The sequence below is a fragment of the Mytilus galloprovincialis genome, chromosome 9, assembly GCF_965363235.1.
Source record: "Mytilus galloprovincialis chromosome 9, xbMytGall1.hap1.1, whole genome shotgun sequence".
NCBI lineage: Eukaryota > Metazoa > Mollusca > Bivalvia > Mytilida > Mytilidae > Mytilus > Mytilus galloprovincialis.
The window spans coordinates 28374575-28394943 of NC_134846.1; the positions used below are offsets into that span (position 1 = coordinate 28374575).

Here is a 20369-nt window from a genome sequence, read left to right on the forward strand (position 1 = left end):
AAACTCCTAAAAGGAGTTGAATAGTGTTTCAGACCATATCAACTAAAATAAAGTCATGTTTGCTATTCTTTTTTTTTTCTTTTTCTTTTTTAAGTTAATAGGCAAAATTGAAATAAAAAAATGGTTTGCTTAATAGGCATTTAAAGCATTGATTTTACAGTGTTATATATAGCACACCACCTGAGACTACCATACCGCAGAAAGTTTCAGTAGGTAGTAAACAAAAGTTTAAGTAATTGATTTCATGGTGAAGTTTAAATACTCACCTTCATTACTCTGTGTTAACACTTACAAATACTTTTTTTTCTGTAGGTGTAACTTTTTTAAAGACTGAGCTCAAAGTACATTATAATTAATGGTGATAGAAATGTACAACATCCTACCATGACTTGTATAAAGGGAGCATGCAGTACCCTGATAACCCAGGAGCCCTGCTATCTGGGCTTTTAGCAGAACTCTAAGCATAACAACAATGTAGTTGCTAGTCCTGTCCAGTAAGACCGCCAACAAGTCTTGTTTCAACTTCTATGCTTCTGACTTTTAAAGAGAAACAATGTCAAACTGCGTTGAATGACAGTTATTTAAAATTAAGGTTGACAAGGCAATTTACCCGATTAAACTATTAGGACAGAAATGGGCATGATTTCTAATCTTGGGCAACAATAACGATTACCATGTGAAAATGCTAAAAAAAAAAACTATGAAGAATCATAAGGACAATACAAAGAACAAATATATTCATTTTTTATGTATGCCATTTAGTGATATAACTACCAATTCATCAATAGTTTATGTAAATAACAGTAGTATATTTTTTTATTCTACTAGTTTTCTTGCTGTTAGGCTACCGGATTGGTAGAATCCTTGGGGACAGATTAATTGTCCACCAGCAGAGATTCTGGTCCGGTGATTAAAACACCAACATAGAAATTCTAAATCTGAGATAGATGTTGATGATGTATCAAGAATAAAAGAAGTAAATTCACATTATTTGTATTCCTTAGAGTACAGACTTTAAAAAAGACCAATCTGAATTGTAAACCAAACATTTTTTTCCATAATGCATTGAATCTATAAATCTGATAATAAACATATTTTTATTTCTTTATACATAGGTTACAAATGTGTGCATGGCGGGTAATTAACTGGTAACATATTTGTCCTGTTGACACATTTCTTCTCTCGATTCTTTTGAATCAAAGCCCCAGGTTTATGATTGTTACCTTCTAAATCGATTTATGAAATTTTAACATCGGTAAATTACTGTTGCCTTAATTTACAAGATATGACTGAATATAATATAAGAAAGCAAACAAATGACACAAAAAAAGGAAATAAGGGTCAAACTACTTTCTTCAACAAAAGACAAGTGACAACACAATGTGACATTGTTAGCTTTAAATCCTTGTGTCTAATTCATCTCTTCTTAGAAACCAGAATTTAAATTACGCTGGACGTGTTTCGTCTACAAGAGACTGTGAATGACGCTCTAATATAAAAAAGTTAAAAATGTCAAATAAATTAGGATGATGATAAGAACTGAGGACTTAAAATTCTAATAGGCTCAGAATAACAAAAATACCATACTCCAAGGAAAATTCAAATCGGAAAGTCCTTTATCAAACGGTAAATTCAAAAGCTGAAACACTTCAAACAAATGAAATAAAGCTGTCACATTCCTGACTTGGTACATGCATTATATGATGTAGAAAATGGTGGATTAAACCTGGTTTTATAGCTTGCTAAATCACTCACTTGTATGCCAGTCACACAAGCAATATATTTCTGATATTTAACTAGCTATAACAAGAAAACCATAAATGCGATTTCTGACTTGAAATAGGCACTGAAGTTTAAACGTGCAGTGAGGTTGAAAATAGTCCTCCCTCTTTTATTCGTGATCAGTGGAAAAGTAACAGTAACAAAATTTCAATATGTACACAACTCTTTAATACTGGTATTATAGATAATAAAAAAAGCCATGATCATACTGTGTTGAATAACACTTGCTGTTAATGAAATCAAGCTTAAAAGTGATTAAATTCTGCCATCCAAGTGGAGTCAGTAGCATTTAAACGACACTCATTATAGATTTTCTATTTGGTAGCCTGAACAATGGATTCATTCATCTTAAAGAATTACATGGTTAATCCGTTATAGTGATACCTCATAAACATTTGAAGTCAAGGGAAGGGAATGTAATGGGTCAACCACAACAAATGTACTTGGTTTAATTATAATTATTTAATATTTTTTTTAGGGAAAGTCAGGAATGTAACAGTTGTTTACAATTTTTACCGTTCAACTTGGTTGACTATTTTAAGTGTTTGATTAAGTCTGGTAAAATAGACTTCCCTTGTTTTGAATTTACCATAGATTTCAGTCTTTTGGCGTATACCTTGACGAGATTTGATAGAACTAAATTTGATTTCTGAGACCAAGTGTGCAGACCATAGGGTAATTGTTACAGAAGACAGAACAGCACAAGAAGCAATAGAAGTTGAAAGTGCAGTTATGATAAAAAAATCAATTTTTTGCTCACTTGGCCTTCTCATCACTTGGCGTCCCGTCGTCCATTGTCATAAAAAAAAATTACAAAAATCTTCTCCTCTGAAACAACTGGGACAAATTTAACCAAACTTGGCCACAATTATCAATAGGATATCTAGTTTTGAAAATGTGTCTAATGACCCAGCCAACCAACCAAGATGGACAGTATGGCTAAAAATAGAACATAGGGGTAAAATGTAGATTTTGGCTTATATCTCTGAAACCAAAGACTGAAAGCATATAAAGCAAATCTGACATGTAGTAAAAGTGTTCATCAGGTTGAGATCTATCAGCCCTGAAATTTTCAGACAAATCAGGCAACACGTTGTTGGGTTGCTGCCCCTGAACTGGTAATTTTAAGTTAATTTTGCAGTTTTTGGTTAATATCTCCAATATCAATATATAAAATTGAGAATGGAAATGGGGAATGTGTCAAAGAGACAACAACCCGACCAAATAAAAAACAACAGCAGAGGGTCACCAACAGGTCTTCAATGTAGCGAGAAATTCCCGCACCCGGAGGCGTCCTTCAGCTGGCCCCTAAACAAATATATACTAGTCCAGTGATAATGAACGCCATACTAATTTCCAAATTGTACACAAGAAACTAAAATTAAAATAATACAAGACTAACAAAGGCCAGAGGCTCCTGACTTGGGACAGGCGAAAAAATGCGGTGGGGTTAAACATGTTTGTGAGATCTCAACCCTCCCCCTATACCTCTAACCAATGTAGTAAAGTAAACGCATAACAATACGCACATTAAAATTCAGTTCAAGAGAAATCCGAGTCTGATGTCAGAAGATGTAACCAAAGAAAATAAACAAAATGACAATAATACATAAATAACAACAGACTACTAGCAGTTAACTGACATGCCAGCTCCAGACTTCAATTAAACTGACTGTAAGATTATGATTTCATCATATGAACATCAGGCACAATCCTTCCCGTTAGGGGTTTAGTATCATACCATCATAACATATATGAGAAGAACATAACCCGTGTCATGCCAACAACTGTTTTTAGAATAAATGTGTTTAGTTCCGATGCAAAGACCTTATAAGTGACTCAATATTAACGCCAAAATATGCAATCTTTAATGACTTGACAACAGTATCGTAATTATATCCCTTCTTAATAAGTCTATTCAAAAGTTTTGTAAGTTTCTGAGGTGAATACTGACACCTTTGTGCTTTATAAAGAATATTACCATAAAAAATTGGATGTGAAATACCTGAACGTATTAGAAGTCTGCATGTTGAGCTATATTTACGAATGATGTCTTTATACCGATGATATAGTATAGATACAGATAAACTGTAAACAGCAATAATGTACAACAAAGTAAGATCTACAAATAAGTCAACATGAACAAAATGGTCATTTGACCCCTGAAGGAGTTATTGCCCTTTATAATCAATTTTTAACAATTTTCATAAATTTTTACAAAATATTTTCCTCTGAAACTACTTGTCTAAGTTCATTAAAGATAGAGATAATTGTGAACAGCAAAAATTTCCAGTAAAGTAAGATCTACAAACACATCACCATCACCAAAACACATTGTCATGAATTTTATTCTTGTCTATAATGTGTGTCCATTTTTTAATATGCACATAGACCAAGGTGAGCGACACAGGCTCTTTAGAGCCTCTAGTTAACTTTTAAATAAAAAAAAACAGGAAGAAGAAGAAGAAAGAATTGTTTAACGTTGTCATTTCGGGCCTTTTATAGCTAACTATGTGGTATGGGCTTTGCTCATTTATGAAGGCCGTGTGGTGATCTATAGTTGTTAATTTCTGTGTCATTTTTGTCTCTTGTGGAGAGTTGTCTCATTGGCTTTCATACCACATCTTCTTTTTTATATTCAGACAGAACAGAAAGCTCTCTTACAATATTACAAACCACTGTCAATCTGAAGACCAAATATGAAGTCATTCTACTCAGTTTGTAGTTCCTGAGAAATATATTAGGTGAATGTAAAAAATAGACAAATGAATGGAAAGGTTAGTGCAATAAAACCCTTGTTTTTAGAGTTTGAATATAACAAATCCTTCTATGATACAATTGGTAAACTCAATAGGCCATTGGATGTACATTCAAAAGATATCCTTTTTTTCAAATGACAGACATTGCTGTTAGTCTCATTTTCAGAAGCTTGGGTGTGATGTTCAGTCATGACTATTTATAATAGATAGGACTTTTAAACAGTGGTATACTACTGTTGCCTATATCTATATGAATATGAAGAATGATGAAGTATGTCATCAGTTTTTTTTTAATACATTTATTTTAACAAATGCTGATCAGGATCTGACTGTATAAACACATGTTCAGTATGCCCTTTGTTTGACTCAGTCCAACAACTTGCTTTGCAGGTGTATATAACTACTATTCCATATTCTATACTAATTCCTGTAAAAGATGAAGGGAAAATATAATCATTGATCAGAATTTTCAATATCAATTTGGATACATATGCATTTGCTAATGCTTGAAATCTCTGTACACCTTATTAATTTTAAGCCAAATTTATAATTTCTTTTTTTAAATAAAGTTGTTTGATTTGATTCTTTAATTACTTCTTAACATGTTCTGTCACTTGCATGCTCTATTCAAGAATACAATGACATTTAAAAAAACAGAGTTGTGCACCATGTCTTGCTAAGTATTTCCCTTTGTTATCATGCTTGTTATATAAATGTATAAAAAAAATTCCAACTACCTTCAAAGAGAAAGTGATTGCATGTCAGACCTGAAAATAGCTTAACAAGTTCAGCTCACCATGAAAAAGGTCAAGATTAAATATCAAATCATTCCTTTATACAAAATGTGAAAACCAAGTGTCAAAAAATGTCCTGATCGTAGTTTTGATATGAGGCAGATGTTTGTAGTGAAAGAGGACACAGTATGTTTGCTAGCCATTTAAGAAGTAAAATATTAAAAAACTGATTTCCAATGAAAAATTCAAAATAGAAAGCCCTATAATGAATGGCAAAATCAAAAGCTCAAATACATCAAATAAATGAATGGATAACAACTGTCAAATTCCTGATTTGGTACAGGTTTTTCCTTATGTATAAAAATGTTGGATAAAACCTGGTTTCATAGCTGGCTAAACCTCTCATTTGTAGGGAAGTCGCATAAAAACTCCATTATATTGACAACAATATATGTGTCAGCAAAACAGAACAAAATCAGTCTTACTTCATGTACTTATTCTTAAAAAAAATAATTTAAAAATCAATTGATTTTTTGAAGAGCTGATACATTTTTTATACGAAAAAGGATTGAAAAAATGAAAAAAAATACTTACGAGTTACAGTAAAACCTGTATAAACCGGCCAGCTACGGGACTATGAAAAAGGGCCGGTTTGGACAGTGAGCCGGTTTATTCAGGTTTCCGTTTTGACCGGAAGTTAATGACTAGTGACGTCCGACATTTTGCATGTAAAAGTTCTCTCTGATTGTAAATTATATCTGATTTAAATTAAAATACTTTCACTTCGTTTTTCATTGTTTGCATTTGCATCATAATGCTCGCGTTTTTTTGATTGTAAGACGAGAGTTTCGATTTACTCCCATGATCATTATTTGAAATGTTGGAATGGCCGATTAAAAAGCCAGAATATTTTCAAACGTAATTTCATCACTTTCGAAACGTTGTCGTACAGTGTACAATATCCATTGATTGTTGTCATCCGAATGTTTTTCATTATCAAGGTCATTTGTTTAGGGGTTCACAACAGGGAACCCAGGATTTCGAAATCACGATGTGAATTTCTTACTCCGCGATTTTAATTTGATTATCCAAGTTAATGCGTAAGTTCAATCCGAGATATATTCTGTGTGTCTTTTCGTTTAATTGACACGTTTATAATGTTTTAATAAATAATACAGCTCACTACTGTACGATTGTAGGTTCACAGTTTGACACCTGACTAATTGATTATCACGAAAAGCCATATTGTATAAACCAATATGTTTTGATTGCATATCGATCATTGAAATTAATTAGACAAACCGGTTTTGACAGGTAATAATTAATGTAATTAAGATTATTGGAACTTCATAATTAGACCGGAATTCGGAATACACAGGGTCCGGTTTACAAAGGGTATTTTAACAAAGATTTTGAATGGAAAAATATGGGACTTTCATTTTCGGCCGGAATGGACAGGAAACCGGTTTATTCAGGGTCCGGTTTAATCAGGTTTGACTGTAATTGGATTTTTTATATTGCCTGTTACTGCAAAAAGCAGAACTCACCTTTCTTTTTGCTAAAGCTAAGTTTGGTTATAAGTCCTGGCATTATTTGAAACTCATATACAAGTTCACTACCACAACTGTGGCATTTTCCTTGTGAAGCTTTAGATAAGTCTTTATCAGGTTTGCTGATATACAGAGGGCTTCCATTCCATTGATATCTAAAATAAAAGAAAATTGAAAAAAAATAATTATTGGCAAACAGGAAGTAGGTACCTGACAGAAAAAACAGACAGACATAATGAATGTAATATAGCCCTCATGCTTAGATTTGGAGCTTTATGTATCATTTTAGGAAAAACTAAGGATTTTTTTACCCCAGGAGTAGATTACCTTAGCCGTATTTGGCACAACTTTTTTGAATTTTGGGTCCTCAATGCTCTTCAACTTTGTATTTGTTTTGGCTTTTTAACTATTTTGATCTGAGCGTCACTGATGAGTCTTATGTAGACGAAACGCGCGTCTGGCGTATAAAATTATAATCCTGGTACTTTTAATAACTATTTACACCACTGGGTCGATGCCACTGCTGGTGGACGTTTCGTCCCCGAGGGTATCACCAGCCACGTAGTCAGCACTTCGGTGTTGACATGAATATCAATTATACAGTCATTTTTAAAAAATTTCTGTTTACAAAACTTTGAATTTTTCGAAAAACTAAGGATTTTCTTACCCCAGGAGTAGATTACCTTAGCCATATTTGGCACAACTTTTTTGAATTTTGGGTCCTCAATGCTCTTCAACTTTGTATTTGTTTTGGTTTTTTAACTATTTTGATCTGAGCATCACTGATGAGTCTTATGTGGACGAAACGCGCGTCTGGCGTATAAAATTATAATCCTGGTACTTTTGATAACTATTTAGGAAACATATCTGTTTAGAATTTTGTAATAAGCTGTGCTAATTAAGAATGAATGGTTCGCCTTTTTTGTGCACTTTGATATTGTTGCAAAAATAAATTGGATATTAGCATATAATCAGTAAATAAAATGGCTTTGTTGAATACATGTGTGAGAATACCATAATGAGTGTAGATAGTGTGTTAAATATCTTACTGTTTAAAGTCCCATAACTTTAGAACTACAAACCTTTTTTAAATCAAAAAGGAAGTTTACATTCAACATCATTGGCAAGCATTATTGGAGTGAAAAGATTTTAACTTAGCAGGCCTATACAAATCTTACCACTAAAAGCTAAAATGATACTTGGTATGATAGCCAATGCAACAAATATCCACCAGAGATCAAATATTAACATTGATGTTAGCTTATTGAACATCTGTCACCAACTTCAGTTTATCATACTTCACCATACATGAACTGTTAAGTTTTTTATATGTTAATAAGTCAAATTCTGTTGACATAAACACCTTTACGATTTGTAATATTTTTTAAAAAATCAAATAAACTGACCTAATTATCTGTGGTGGATATCTTCCTATTCTCTTGGAAAATTTATGAAAATAATCATCACCCCGATTTGCTTTCTCATATTTCTCACCAGCACTACTATTGCCTCTGAAAGGAAATAATTACTTGTCATGCTTTTTAACCAAAGAAGATATAAATATCCAGAAGTTGGATCGCCCTTTCCTCAATTTTTTTTCATTATGTGAATGTTTCAAGGTGTACTGGGGGTTGGATCACTGTTAGAACCCCTCTTTTCAAAATAGCTAGATCTGTGCCTGTCTTTTTTCATTTGAGTGACTACTATATTGATCTATATTGAATTTTTATCAATTGCATTTTCAACTTTTCAATCATTATACCATTTTTGTTTCAATTTTTGTGCCAATATACATGATATATGATATATGTTTGCTTTTTCTTCTTGCTTTATTTTATCTTTTTTTAAGCTTTATCTCCCCCATTTAAATATTTCTATATACTTGTAGCATATCAGTATTTTGTCCAGGTTTGGGAAGCATTTTTTAACTCATATATTCTTACCTCTTTCATGTTCTCGAGTTAAATGTACCCTGTAACAATAGTTTTTTCATTGTTCTAATCTTTAGTTTTCCAGTTAGCATAATGTACTTATATTGGTATACTTAGTTTTGTCACAATGTCTTATGCCTTTCTAGTTAACCGATAATGATCTCACAGTGAAAATTTTCCTCCCCTGAATTAAACATCATTTTTCAATGTTTGTTACTTTGGAAACGTGTGTTTCAAATTTTAAAATTGTAAAAAAAATTGAGCCTGTTTGACATTCTTGTGAACATTGAAAACTGAACTGACAATTTGCAATGACTGTATCGATAGTTAGGAATAACAAACATTCAAACCTTGCCTGCATTTCCTCGTCAACAGCTCCTTGCTCCCTCTCATAACTTTTTAGTAACTGTTTTATATGTTTTTCCTCTACTGTATCCAAACTATCTTCTGGCTCCTCCAAAACATTGACATAAAATGAGAGTAAACACAGTTCATTAGGTAAGGGATTGTCAAGACTGTTAGATGCCTCTTTTATAACTGACATTACCTCATTTAATCTGTCAGTATCAACCATATCATCCTCAACTATGACATTCATAGAATTCTCAGAATCAACTTCTATATTTGATAATCCTGATACTAATTCTTCTTCATCATTGTTCACGCTACCTATGTCTTCCACCAACAAGCTTGATTTTGAAGGTTTGTTTAAGTCTGAGCAGATTACTAACTGATGATTGTTATTCATATTGCTTCTAAAGCATTCTTCATGAATTTTACCAGTAACTGACTCTGTGCTATTTGAATCTTTGTGTTCTGTGCTGAAGTCCAATGTGTTATCAGCTAGACCATTTACGTTAGATTCTCCTCCCCTATCATCTGCATTTGTTCCCCAATCATCTGCTTCAGCTCCCCAATCATCCATATCACTTCCCCAATCATCTGTTTTAACACCCCAATCATCATCACTTTTTGTAGATGGTAATTTTTTTTCTATTGTTTTACTTTCAGTTTTGCTCAGACTTTGTTGACGTATTACTGTCCATCTTTTTGAAAATAAAATAAAATATATATACAACCAATTACTTCATTAATATTGGGTAATACAAAATACAAATTGAGAATGTGCAGAAAAAGTTCCTTGCATTTTCTACTTTATTCCCATTAACTGTATGATGATGATGATTAAAAAGATAACACAACAAAAATAATCTGAGATTTAAAAAATGAAAGAACATTCAACTTGGTGCATGCAGTTTCGTTATACTGACAATTAACTAATCTGCTATGTGTGTTTGTGAATTAATTTGTTGTTCTGTCATGTCTGTCATTAATCTAAAAGATTTTTCTATATTTGCATTCTTGGATTAATTATTCTATCAATATTAGTGTGAATACTATTTTGATAATCCTTTAAACATGTAAAATGCAAATAACAAATATTATGCAGCATGCATGTAGCTAGTAATCTGTGCTCATTTAAGGGCATACGATACAGAGATCCCTTATTGATTTTTTCCTAAAATTTTGATAGTAGGTCAATTTTAATGTGTACTTTCCAATTATGAAAAGAAAAAAGTACCTTCATGACTTACTTTTTGAGATAATTTGGTTCGAAATTTTCATATTTGGAAGAAAATTCCCAGAAATTCATAAATAATGACTTTTAAAGAAAGAAACAATACTTTTGAACAAAAAGTCATATTACTTAACCGGGTTTTTGTAAAACGTTCCCTTGATCCATGGCATCTACATGCTGAAACAAGTTTAAGGTTAAACCAAATTATCATTTTCCGGATTTAGATTGATATATGAGAAATAAAGAAATTTACCATATTTTTGCGTCTTTTCAGAAGTGCAGAAAAAAATTGATCGTTGATTTTTTCTTGAAATTTTGGTGGAGTGTTCTACGTTATTTAAAGTTTTAATTGCACCAACGTCGTGTAATCATTCCCGCCGTACACGACTATGCTGTCAAGTATATGAAGGTGTTTTCCAAAGCGTTGATACTTATCATAAAAATTCATAAGATGGTTATTCGTAAAATCTCTAAACATTTGTGCTAAACATGAGGCTAAACATTTACGAAACGGAATTTGGACAGGAACCTTTTCATAATAAAAAAAAGGATACAAAAAAGGATCCCAGCAGATAACTTTGTCAGATGTACGGTAAAACAGAAAAATCTTATAGAAGTATACAGGTGCAGCTCCATCCGACATTAGTTATAAATTGCTTCATGTACCGAAAGAGGATAGCCAACATTATTGCAAAGGCCCTAACATTGCAAAATGTGAACCAACTATAAATTAAGTGAGGTGATACCATTAATTAACAACCGCATAACCTTCAACAATGACAACACCTGTCAGCTTTAAAAGGCCCTGACGTACTTGGATTTTTTTTCTTTTTACATTCAAAAGATAATCATCTTTCAAATTTAGATTATAAGGAGTACTTCTTGTTCTATAGTTTGAGCTGTTTTGTACAATTTCATTTCATAATTGCCTCAGTCCACTGAAAATGAAGTTGTAGTATAACATTTCATAGGAAGTACAGCAGCTAGTATTAGAGAATAATATTCAAGGATGTCTTTATCAATAGATAAGTTGCATTATCTTTCACATGGCGTAACTGTATGAATGTTGGCGTACTTGTTTGTCTAGAAGTAGAGCTATATTGAAAACACTTTATTTGTTCTTCTGTCCGATCGTCTAACTATAATTGTGTTACTGTTCTCAGAAACAACGCTACTGTATGACTTCATATTTGCTCATCAGCTTGACACAGACGAGTTTTAACGTGTGTACACTTTCTGATCTGTCTGTCTGTCTGCAATTAGTGTAAGAAGACGTGGTATGATTATCATTGAGGCAAATCTCAACCAGAGACCAAATGACAAAGACGTAAATGACTATAGTACATCAGACGGCCTTCAACAATGATTAAGACTGATACGACATAGTCAGCTATGAAAAGACCCTACATGACAAATGCAAAACAACTCAAACAGGAAACTTACGGCCTGAGTTAAGTACAAAACAATGAACGAAATACAAATATGATATACAATAACAAATGACACCATTGAATTGCAAGCCCTTTTAACAGCATGTGAATGGACATTTTCTTGTTTTGGCTTATAACATCCAGATTGATATACACAAAAAATAAACCAATTAAACAAACTAACGTGTGACAATTCTGCATCTATTGGCAATATTTTGCTTAAATTCCAAACAAAAACAACACCAATGTATTTTCTTTTTACCGGACTTTTATTGACACCTTTTCTACATACACATATAATATCATATATTTTAAAAAAACAATTAAACTCTGCAATTTTTTGTATGTACCAAGGCAAGTCCAGAACAGGATGAGAGACTTCTTTATTTATAATTTTATTTACGAATAGGGGTGTTGTACGACCTTGTCCACCCATGAGGGTCTCGCATATGCAGTCGGTTTTGTTATTTTATTGATTGTCTGTTAAATTCGGCCATACAATAACAATTCACCATTCAATTTGCAGTCTGCCCAATGCTATACAAGAAGAAAAAAATAAAGACACAAACTATTTTGATTCTGATTATCTTTCAATTCAAGATAGTATTATTGACTTCATTATCAATGAATGAAAATAAATGTTGTCGTCATGAAAAATATTGCACAGCTGTACCCCACGCCGTAGTAATGACTTTTGTGTATGGATTTCAAATCTCCCAACACTAGACCCGATTCGGCCACCCTACGCGCCATATATTTTGTTAAAATTTTCTTATTAATCAAGGGTTCATACGTTTTCTCATTTCTTTTAGTTTCATTACAATAACATGTTGATATCATAAATGTTCAATTAAATATTTGCTGCTGGATGTTAAGCAGCTATTAATAGATATAGGAAGATGTGGTATGAGTGGCAATGACACAACTCTCAATCCAGGTAACAATGTATAAAAGTAAACCATTATAGGTCAAGGTACGGCCTTCAACACGGATCCTTGGCTCACACCAAACAGCAAGCTATAAAGGGCCCTAAAAATTACTAGTGTAAAACCATTCAATCGGGAAAACCAACGGTCCAATCTATATAAAATCTATACTCATATAAATAAGCTTTTGCAGCTTTTGTCATGTTTGTGCTGATGTCAAAAATAGCAGGTCCTTTTGTTCCATAATGTGTCTTATTTGTTAAAATGTTATTCAGCATGTTACAGTTTAAGCAACGAATATTAGGACAGCTCCGAAATCCTTGCAATTTTTCTTTCTTTTAGTACGTTGAGCAGATTCCGTTTGGCCGTACAGTTTTGGCAGTTATTCAGTGCTTTTGCCAGACTAAAAAGCTCCACATTTCCTCTTCCGTCTTTCCATGTTATACTGGTAGAACTCTCTTCTGTGTCTTTTAGGCCAACTAAAATTAATTAGTAGATTTTCATCCAAATTTTTGAAAAAAATGGGGTGGGTGGGAGGATTTTATTTTTTAAATTTTATTTCATATGAAACCCTTGTTACGATTTCTCCATACCGCGGGGTATATGCTAGTGGAAAACAAGCTTGTATAATGTATATACATGCTGTATAAGGAATCCTACACTATTTTTTAAACTCTTGAATAAAAATCCCTGATTGGCAACCACTGTTATACATGTAATTGACACTTTAGAAACTTATTTATAGTATACATCAAAAAGAAGAGAAATGCTCTCTTCAGTTGGACTATATACACCAAATTTATTTTGCTTTCTAAGCAATGGTTTTTAGTCCCCATAAAATCAATAAAATGTATTGGTACAATTGTATGCAACACAAGTATTTTGAGTACAGAATAAAATGTAAACTCAGTGTTGAAAGTAATTATGATGGTGAACATGTCTTGAACTTAACCAAAAATTAGTTGTTGTTTAATGACTAAATTGAGGGTATTGGGACAGTTACAGAGGGTGTTTGCTGTTTGTCAACAAAAACAACAGTTATGGGGAAATATAAGGGCTTGTTATAATTAAAATGCGTGTTTGTCGACTTTTTCTCTCAATATACGGTCATAAAATCAAACAAGTTCGTGCATGCTGGTGTCAATTTCTTTAATCCAGTCATGTTTTTTGTACCAATTTGTTCTACGATTCTTGCGCTTTGGATATCATTCACAGTCCAAATTTCCTGACACAAAGTCATTGTATAAATAAATAAAAAAAAACACGGTTTTCGATTCACTTGTGACTACCGCAATTTGCGTTCAAGGACAAGGCGTTGTACATGTTGTACTCGTTGTACTCGTACTCGAATATGTCATGCCTTTTTCGTTTTTAATCTCTATTCTCGGTAGATGATGTTGTCATCATAGAGCAGCAGAATATGTCGACTTAATCATTTTCGTTATGTAACAGGAGGGTCGGGTGACTATGCGTCACCGTTCCCTCTTGTCTATTAATGGTTCGTTCGGCTGCGACTGAGCTCTGGCAAATGAGACCAAATACAGATGTTCAGATACTTTATTAAATATATTCTACATAATTTACATGAAAACAGTGAATCAAAACCATAAATTTGATTATGTATAGCGAAATTCATTGGCCGGACTAATGATAAATCCATGTAGTAATAAATGTAAGACGGATTAATGATAAATCCAAGTGGTCTAATTCAGACCCAGTACAAAATATTTCTTTAACAAGTCTATACTTTTCACAAGTCCATTTCAGACGGTATAATTCCTCCATAAGAATGGCAAAATCTTCTCTTAAATATCCAGTAAGTTTGTTGAAACGTCTACCAAATCATTACTATATAATTTATCTAAATATACACTTTGTTATTCCTTTCTCTGACAGTGAATTAGTTCATTTTGCGTTGTTCCGTGTTTAGCAAAGGGAGATTATTACACAGCTGCGCATCTCCGTTACATTCCCCCCTTCTTAAAACTCGAAATACAGCGAAGCTTTATTTCTAGTTAAACTTTCGAAACAATCTCACACTGTCTATCATCACACCGCTTTATACACATTTATCAGCGTCTGTAGCGTGATGAACTTCATTCACTTGTATGTAGGAGACGTTTGATCCCCATGACAAGTAAGCTGTGCACACGTAAATGTTAAGCAAGTACACTTACTGAAAGTAGAAAGCAAACATGAGAAAACTATACTTTAAAGTCAATTCAAACAAAACATATACATAATGTTCATACTGTAAAAATGTTGTACAGTGTTTGAAATTATTCACACAGCTAACCTAGGTACCGGTACTATTTTTCCCAAGTCCTATTAACGGTATAACCAATTAACTCTGTAAACACTTCACCAAAATGAAAGACATATTATAAACATATACACCAGAAAATAGACACATCAATGTGTCATTCATAGATATACAATCCATAAGTCACCTTGACTTATGAATGTAAATCTCACCAGTAGCAGCTATACTAGATACCCCTACTCACCTTTTCGGAAGTACTAGTCTAACCTAACTACTCTGGTCCTAAAATAATTCTCAACCCTTGTGAGAAAAAACACATCCAGTGCAAAGTTATATGTCGCTACTATATGCTATATACTTAAAATAATTACATGTATTGAGAATGTAAATGTAAAACTATCCATGCGGTTGCTTAATCTACAAGTGTCTACAAAATGTAATGTATGCAATCATTGAACTCTCAAATAAAATTCTCCTCTTTCTCTAATACTAACAGTTGTATACTGCATATTACTCAGTTCTATATATCTATTATATCTTATACAACATTTTCTACAAATGTATCTATTCATTTCCTTTTTTTTTTTTTTTTTTTAATCATAAGTTTTTCCATTTGTTAATAGTGTAATATGTGAACATCAAGTTTTATACATAAAATCAACAACATATATATATATATATATATACAACATGTACAATGGTATCATAAAATTCATATACTGAGTTTTGTAAAAAAACAAATTATCATATCTGGATCTCACTACCAAGTTTCAACTCAAGTCAGATAACACATTGGCCACCAAAAATGTAACAGGAGGGTCGGGTGGCTATGCGTCACCGTTCCCTCTTGTCGATTAATGGTTCGTTCGGCTGCGACTGAGCTCTGGCAAATGAGACCAAATACAGATGTTCAGATACTTTATTAAATATATTCTACATAATTTACATGAAAACAGTGAATCAAAACCATAAATTTGATTATGTATAGCGAAATTCCTTGGCCGAACTAATGATAAATCCATGTAGTAATAAATGTAAGACGGATTAATGATAAATCCAAGTGGTCTAATTCAGACCCAGTACAAAATATTTCTTTAACAAGTCTATACTTTTCACAAGTCCATTTCAGACGGTATAATTCCTCCATAAGAATGGCAAAATCTTCTCTTAAATATCCAGTAAGTTTGTTGAAACTTCTACCAAATCATTACTATATAATTTATCTAAATATACACTTTGTTATTCCTTTCTCTGACAGTGAATTAGTTCATTTTGCGTTGTTCCGTGTTTAGCAAAGGGAGATTATTACACAGCTGCGCATCTCCGTTACATTTAGATTACTCGAAAAAAATACAAAAACGAAATTTGAAACAGGAAGTTTTGAATGAAACGAAAGTATCGATGGTTCCCGGTAACGGACAGGAACAAAATCCGGAAATCGTATTTTTGTTAAATAAAAAAAATCGGGGCGGGACGATTTTAGAGGGGCGGGTGGGGATGAAAATCTAGCAATTAATTTTAATTGGCCTTACCTTTTCTTCAATTCGCCATGCAAAGTTGTATTTGATTTATTTTTGTTCATCTCAGGTATTTCCTTTGATCTCACTGCTCTTCGGCGGATTATGACGTCTTTTAGAAACAACATAGCTGCTTTTTTAACAGGTACTTTTTTGAAATTCGCGCAACCTGATTATGACGTGAATATTCCACGAAAATATGACTTCATTTAAAGCGACGTCGCGAAATGTTAACGTTCTTATTAAACATCGCGAAATTACAACGTTCTGGTTACCACCTTCGCGAAAAACAACACGAAAAGTTTTAAAAACATTATTATCTGCCCTTGCTACTGTATGGTATTCCCTTAAGTGGTTAAAATTTTCTTTTTCTTGAAATAGGTATTGTTTTACAAAAATATTTAATACATCTTTTAAAAGAATATTGAAATTATTAAGAAATTTTATGTAAAGAGTGGATCTTATAATAAGTCATAAATAAATAGAGATATGACACCGATGACCTTTGTAGGGGGACCATACAATATTCAACAATAATAAGGCTTACATTATATTCCATATAATATGTCAAGCTCTAAATTGGAAAATATTAAAACTGTGAATAAATTAACATGATTAAACAGAATTTATCAAACATGTCAAAGATCTGATTTTTAAACAATAATCTATTATAGCATGTATAGACAAATGGACAATAATCAATTATGAACAATGACCATTATGACTATTAAAACCTTTATAGTTATCCCAGATAAACTCATCATAGATAGATACCAGGATTAATATTTATAACCTCAGACACACGTTTTGTCTTGAAAAGACTCATCAGTGATGTTAAAAGAAAAAAGCTAAAAAGGCAAAATAAAGTATATAAGGTGCAATTTGTACAAGAGCATTAAGGTTTTGCCAAAAACAACTATTGAGCTAATGATTAAAAAGTTAAGAGATTTTAGAAGAATCTTATTGTTTCTATATATCTTTAATATTGACATGATTGAGACTAGAAAAAATTGTATTATACTCATAATACTTACTTATTGTCCTTGCAGTTGACACATGTAAATACATAAAGTGTCCTGTGGTATATTGAACCATCTAATGGACAGTAAAGTTGTACAACCAGTACCATTGGTTTATCACATTCAGCACATAATGGGTTTGTTTGAGGTATTATCCAATCCTGGAAAAGATTACTGAAAACTTTTACTGCTGTAAGAATTTGTTTCACAAATAAAAAGAGGTCAGGTCTCTACTGTTATAACATCACAGGTCTTATTTTAGAGTTTTCATTGGTGAATACCTTGATAGAAACAACCTTTTATTTTTTAATGCCAAGTCTTTACTAAAATTAAAACATGATAAAGTAAAAAATCTTTTGCAAATATTCATTATATTTTCTGAGGAGTATATCAATATAAACTAGTTAAACTAAAAATTCATAAGGGGTCTGCAGAACCCTGTGTCTTGCCCATGATTAATGCTGTCTGTGTAAAAGTGTTATGTTGACTAAAAAAGTGTCCATCTGTCAGTAAAATACAAAATTTAAAATAAAATCTAATTTTTTCTTTAAATGCTTTTTCTTTGTCTTTGAGATTACACTGTAGCTTCTGTCAAAGTTTCATAAAAATCCATGAAGGTTTACAATCTTATCAGTATCATGCCATAAAAATTTAATCCCAGACTGTCTGTAAATGTTAACTGTAAAAAAACTAACTTTTCATCTAAAAATGTATTAGAAATAAACTGAAAATGAAAAAAACATTATTTCTTAATCATAAAAAAGCTTCTCCTACAGTTTCATAAAATTCTATGGAGGTTTGACAAAGTATTTGATGTGTAACAAACTTTAACCGCAGACTGTATCTAATTGTTCAGTGTGAAACTAATTATAAAAAAATCATTTAGCTGCAAATTCTATTTTAGTTGAAAAAATGCTGTAATAATGGCTTTACATAAAGAACTGATACTTTCTTAACAGATTTTTCCCAGCAGTGGGAGTATTTTTCCTGTAAAGTTCAAGGTTTCATCTTTCAGATTATGTAATAAAATTCTACTGTTCGCGATAAATATTTCACTGTTCGGGGGGGTGTTGAAATTAGTGGGGGTTATTAAAATAATGATACTTAAAGAAGTGATTTTTGGGAAGGAAATTGAGGTATGATACTTAAACAAGTGATTTTTATGTCATTATCCTAGATTCAGTACAAGGTCATCACCTGAAATGACCTGGTCATCCTAGACAACACAGGTGTTGGTTCTGATAAGTTTAGAAACATAATTAGTCCCTGGATCATTAGTATTCTATAATATTTAAAGCTACAGTAAAATAAAATCACTTCTTCTAGTGAATATTTTGTACTACTTCAATAGGTGATTATTAAAGAAAGACAACTCTTAATTCCAACCTTTATGGAAATAATGTTACTTGTTGAATCAGTGATTTCTAAATCAGTCATTTAAGTAAGTCCCCTGACTGCTGACTGTTTATAGATAGTCAAAGTTGTCTTTATCGACAGTCAACATTAACTTTATATGCACTCCTGGGGCACTAATTTGGTAAATAAAAATATTCTATTCTATTCTATTCTATAGCCAGATGGGCCGAGTTGACTTATTATTTGGACCGAGTTGTCTCCGGGCCGAGTTGTCCCAAATTCGCTCAGTTTACCAATGACCGGGCAATGTAAATACAATAAACAATTCATTTTTCAATCAACTAATCACGAACAAAACATTTTTCCAAATATTTATGAAAATATGAATGTTTTGATTTATACTCTAAGCATATCTAACAATGAAATCTGTGTATTTAAAAAAATATGGATAAAAATAGGGTGCGAAAGAACCCGATACAATTTTTACTTTCCGACAGGGAACACCTTTTGATAACATATTAAAATAAATCTTACGGGAATTCCGCCTATTTTACTTGATGAAAAATCTATCTGTAAGGAACTACATGGCTCATCAATAATTCCTAATAATACAAAAGAGGTCATTTCGGCACGGTGTCGAAAGCCAAGGGAAACAACTTTAGCTTTCGGTGTAGCTAAATTAAGTACAGAAACTATTATCAGTTTTAATCGAAATTAATTTAAAGCATGCCTTATCTAACAGTTTTTACACTAATTTTATATTTTCAATGCATGAATTAAAAATATCAATTGAATATATAGTATATTTAAGAAACAAATTATAACATCTAAGAAAGCAAATCTTTATATCTTCGAATTTACCAGATTTCTTTTATAACGTTTCAAATGATGCTGACATCAACTTCCGTAGCAGCCGATGCTGAACTTTTCATCCAGATGTAATGCCACTGCATGATCCTCTGTTAAAGAGACTTAAAGGTTAATGTTTTATATTTGTTTTCAGCTGTTTTCCCATGTTAATAACCTAGACCAAGGGTTAGCAGTTAAATAGGTATTGACCAACTTATTGAACAGTTGAACAAGCAACCTGGGCACAGGCACTAGTCTCAGAAAAAAATTTCCTATATACCTTATTATAACACAAGGTACTTAACTTGCATTTTAGAAAAATGTCAGGTGGTGACAAAGTTCCTATATATCTAAATTTAGATTTACGATATAACAAGTTTTAGTGGCGTTGACAGCCTATAAAGCGGCCTATAACGGAACTTCGTCACCACCTGACATTTTTCTAAAATGCAAGTTAAGTACCTTGTGTTATAATAAGGTATATAGGAAATTTTTTTTTCTGAGACAATTAAATGCCTGTGAACCTGGGTCACAGTGGGTGTGCAGATTGCAGTCAGTAGTCTAAATAATAAACGTAATAAATTTACAATTTGGGTATTTAGTTGAATTTTGTCTTCGAATAAAACTAAAACTGTTCTAAATAAGCTTTATGACATCAAAGAACAATCTCTTTT

The 20369-nt window shown here is 32.2% G+C and overlaps 2 protein-coding genes across 2 annotated transcripts in view; one reads left to right on the forward strand and one right to left on the reverse strand.

Moving 5' to 3' along the window:
- Positions 1 to 4814: 4814 nt before the first annotated feature.
- On the reverse strand, positions 4815 to 19726 carry LOC143044747 (programmed cell death protein 2-like). The gene is made up of 6 exons (XM_076216874.1): positions 19708 to 19726; positions 17506 to 17651; positions 9107 to 9802; positions 8232 to 8336; positions 6823 to 6980; positions 4815 to 4968 (listed from the first exon to the last, which is right to left on the reverse strand). Exons 2-6 carry the CDS (start codon positions 17598 to 17600, stop codon positions 4841 to 4843), a joined length of 1182 nt encoding a protein of 393 aa, XP_076072989.1. The 5' UTR covers positions 17601 to 17651; positions 19708 to 19726; the 3' UTR covers positions 4815 to 4840.
- LOC143044746 (uncharacterized) overlaps positions 19697 to 20369 on the forward strand; it is a 44125-nt gene continuing 43452 nt past the window's right edge. Inside the window, exon 1 of the mRNA XM_076216873.1 lies at positions 19697 to 19824. Within this exon, the coding sequence (XP_076072988.1) occupies positions 19788 to 19824 (37 nt within the window). The 5' untranslated portion in view covers positions 19697 to 19787. The remainder of the gene's footprint in view (positions 19825 to 20369) is intronic.

Coding starts and splice junctions, on each gene's coding strand:
- LOC143044747 (XM_076216874.1), bottom strand. CDS start 17,600: ATGGTACTGGTTGTACAACTTTACTGTCCATTAGATGGTTCAATATAC. Junction 8,337..9,106: donor GACGAGGAAATGCAGGCAAG/GTTTGAATGTTT, acceptor ATTTCCTTTCAG/AGGCAATAGTAGTGCTGGTG. Junction 4,969..6,822: donor TAGCTTTAGCAAAAAGAAAG/GTGAGTTCTGCT, acceptor CATCTTTTACAG/GAATTAGTATAGAATATGGA.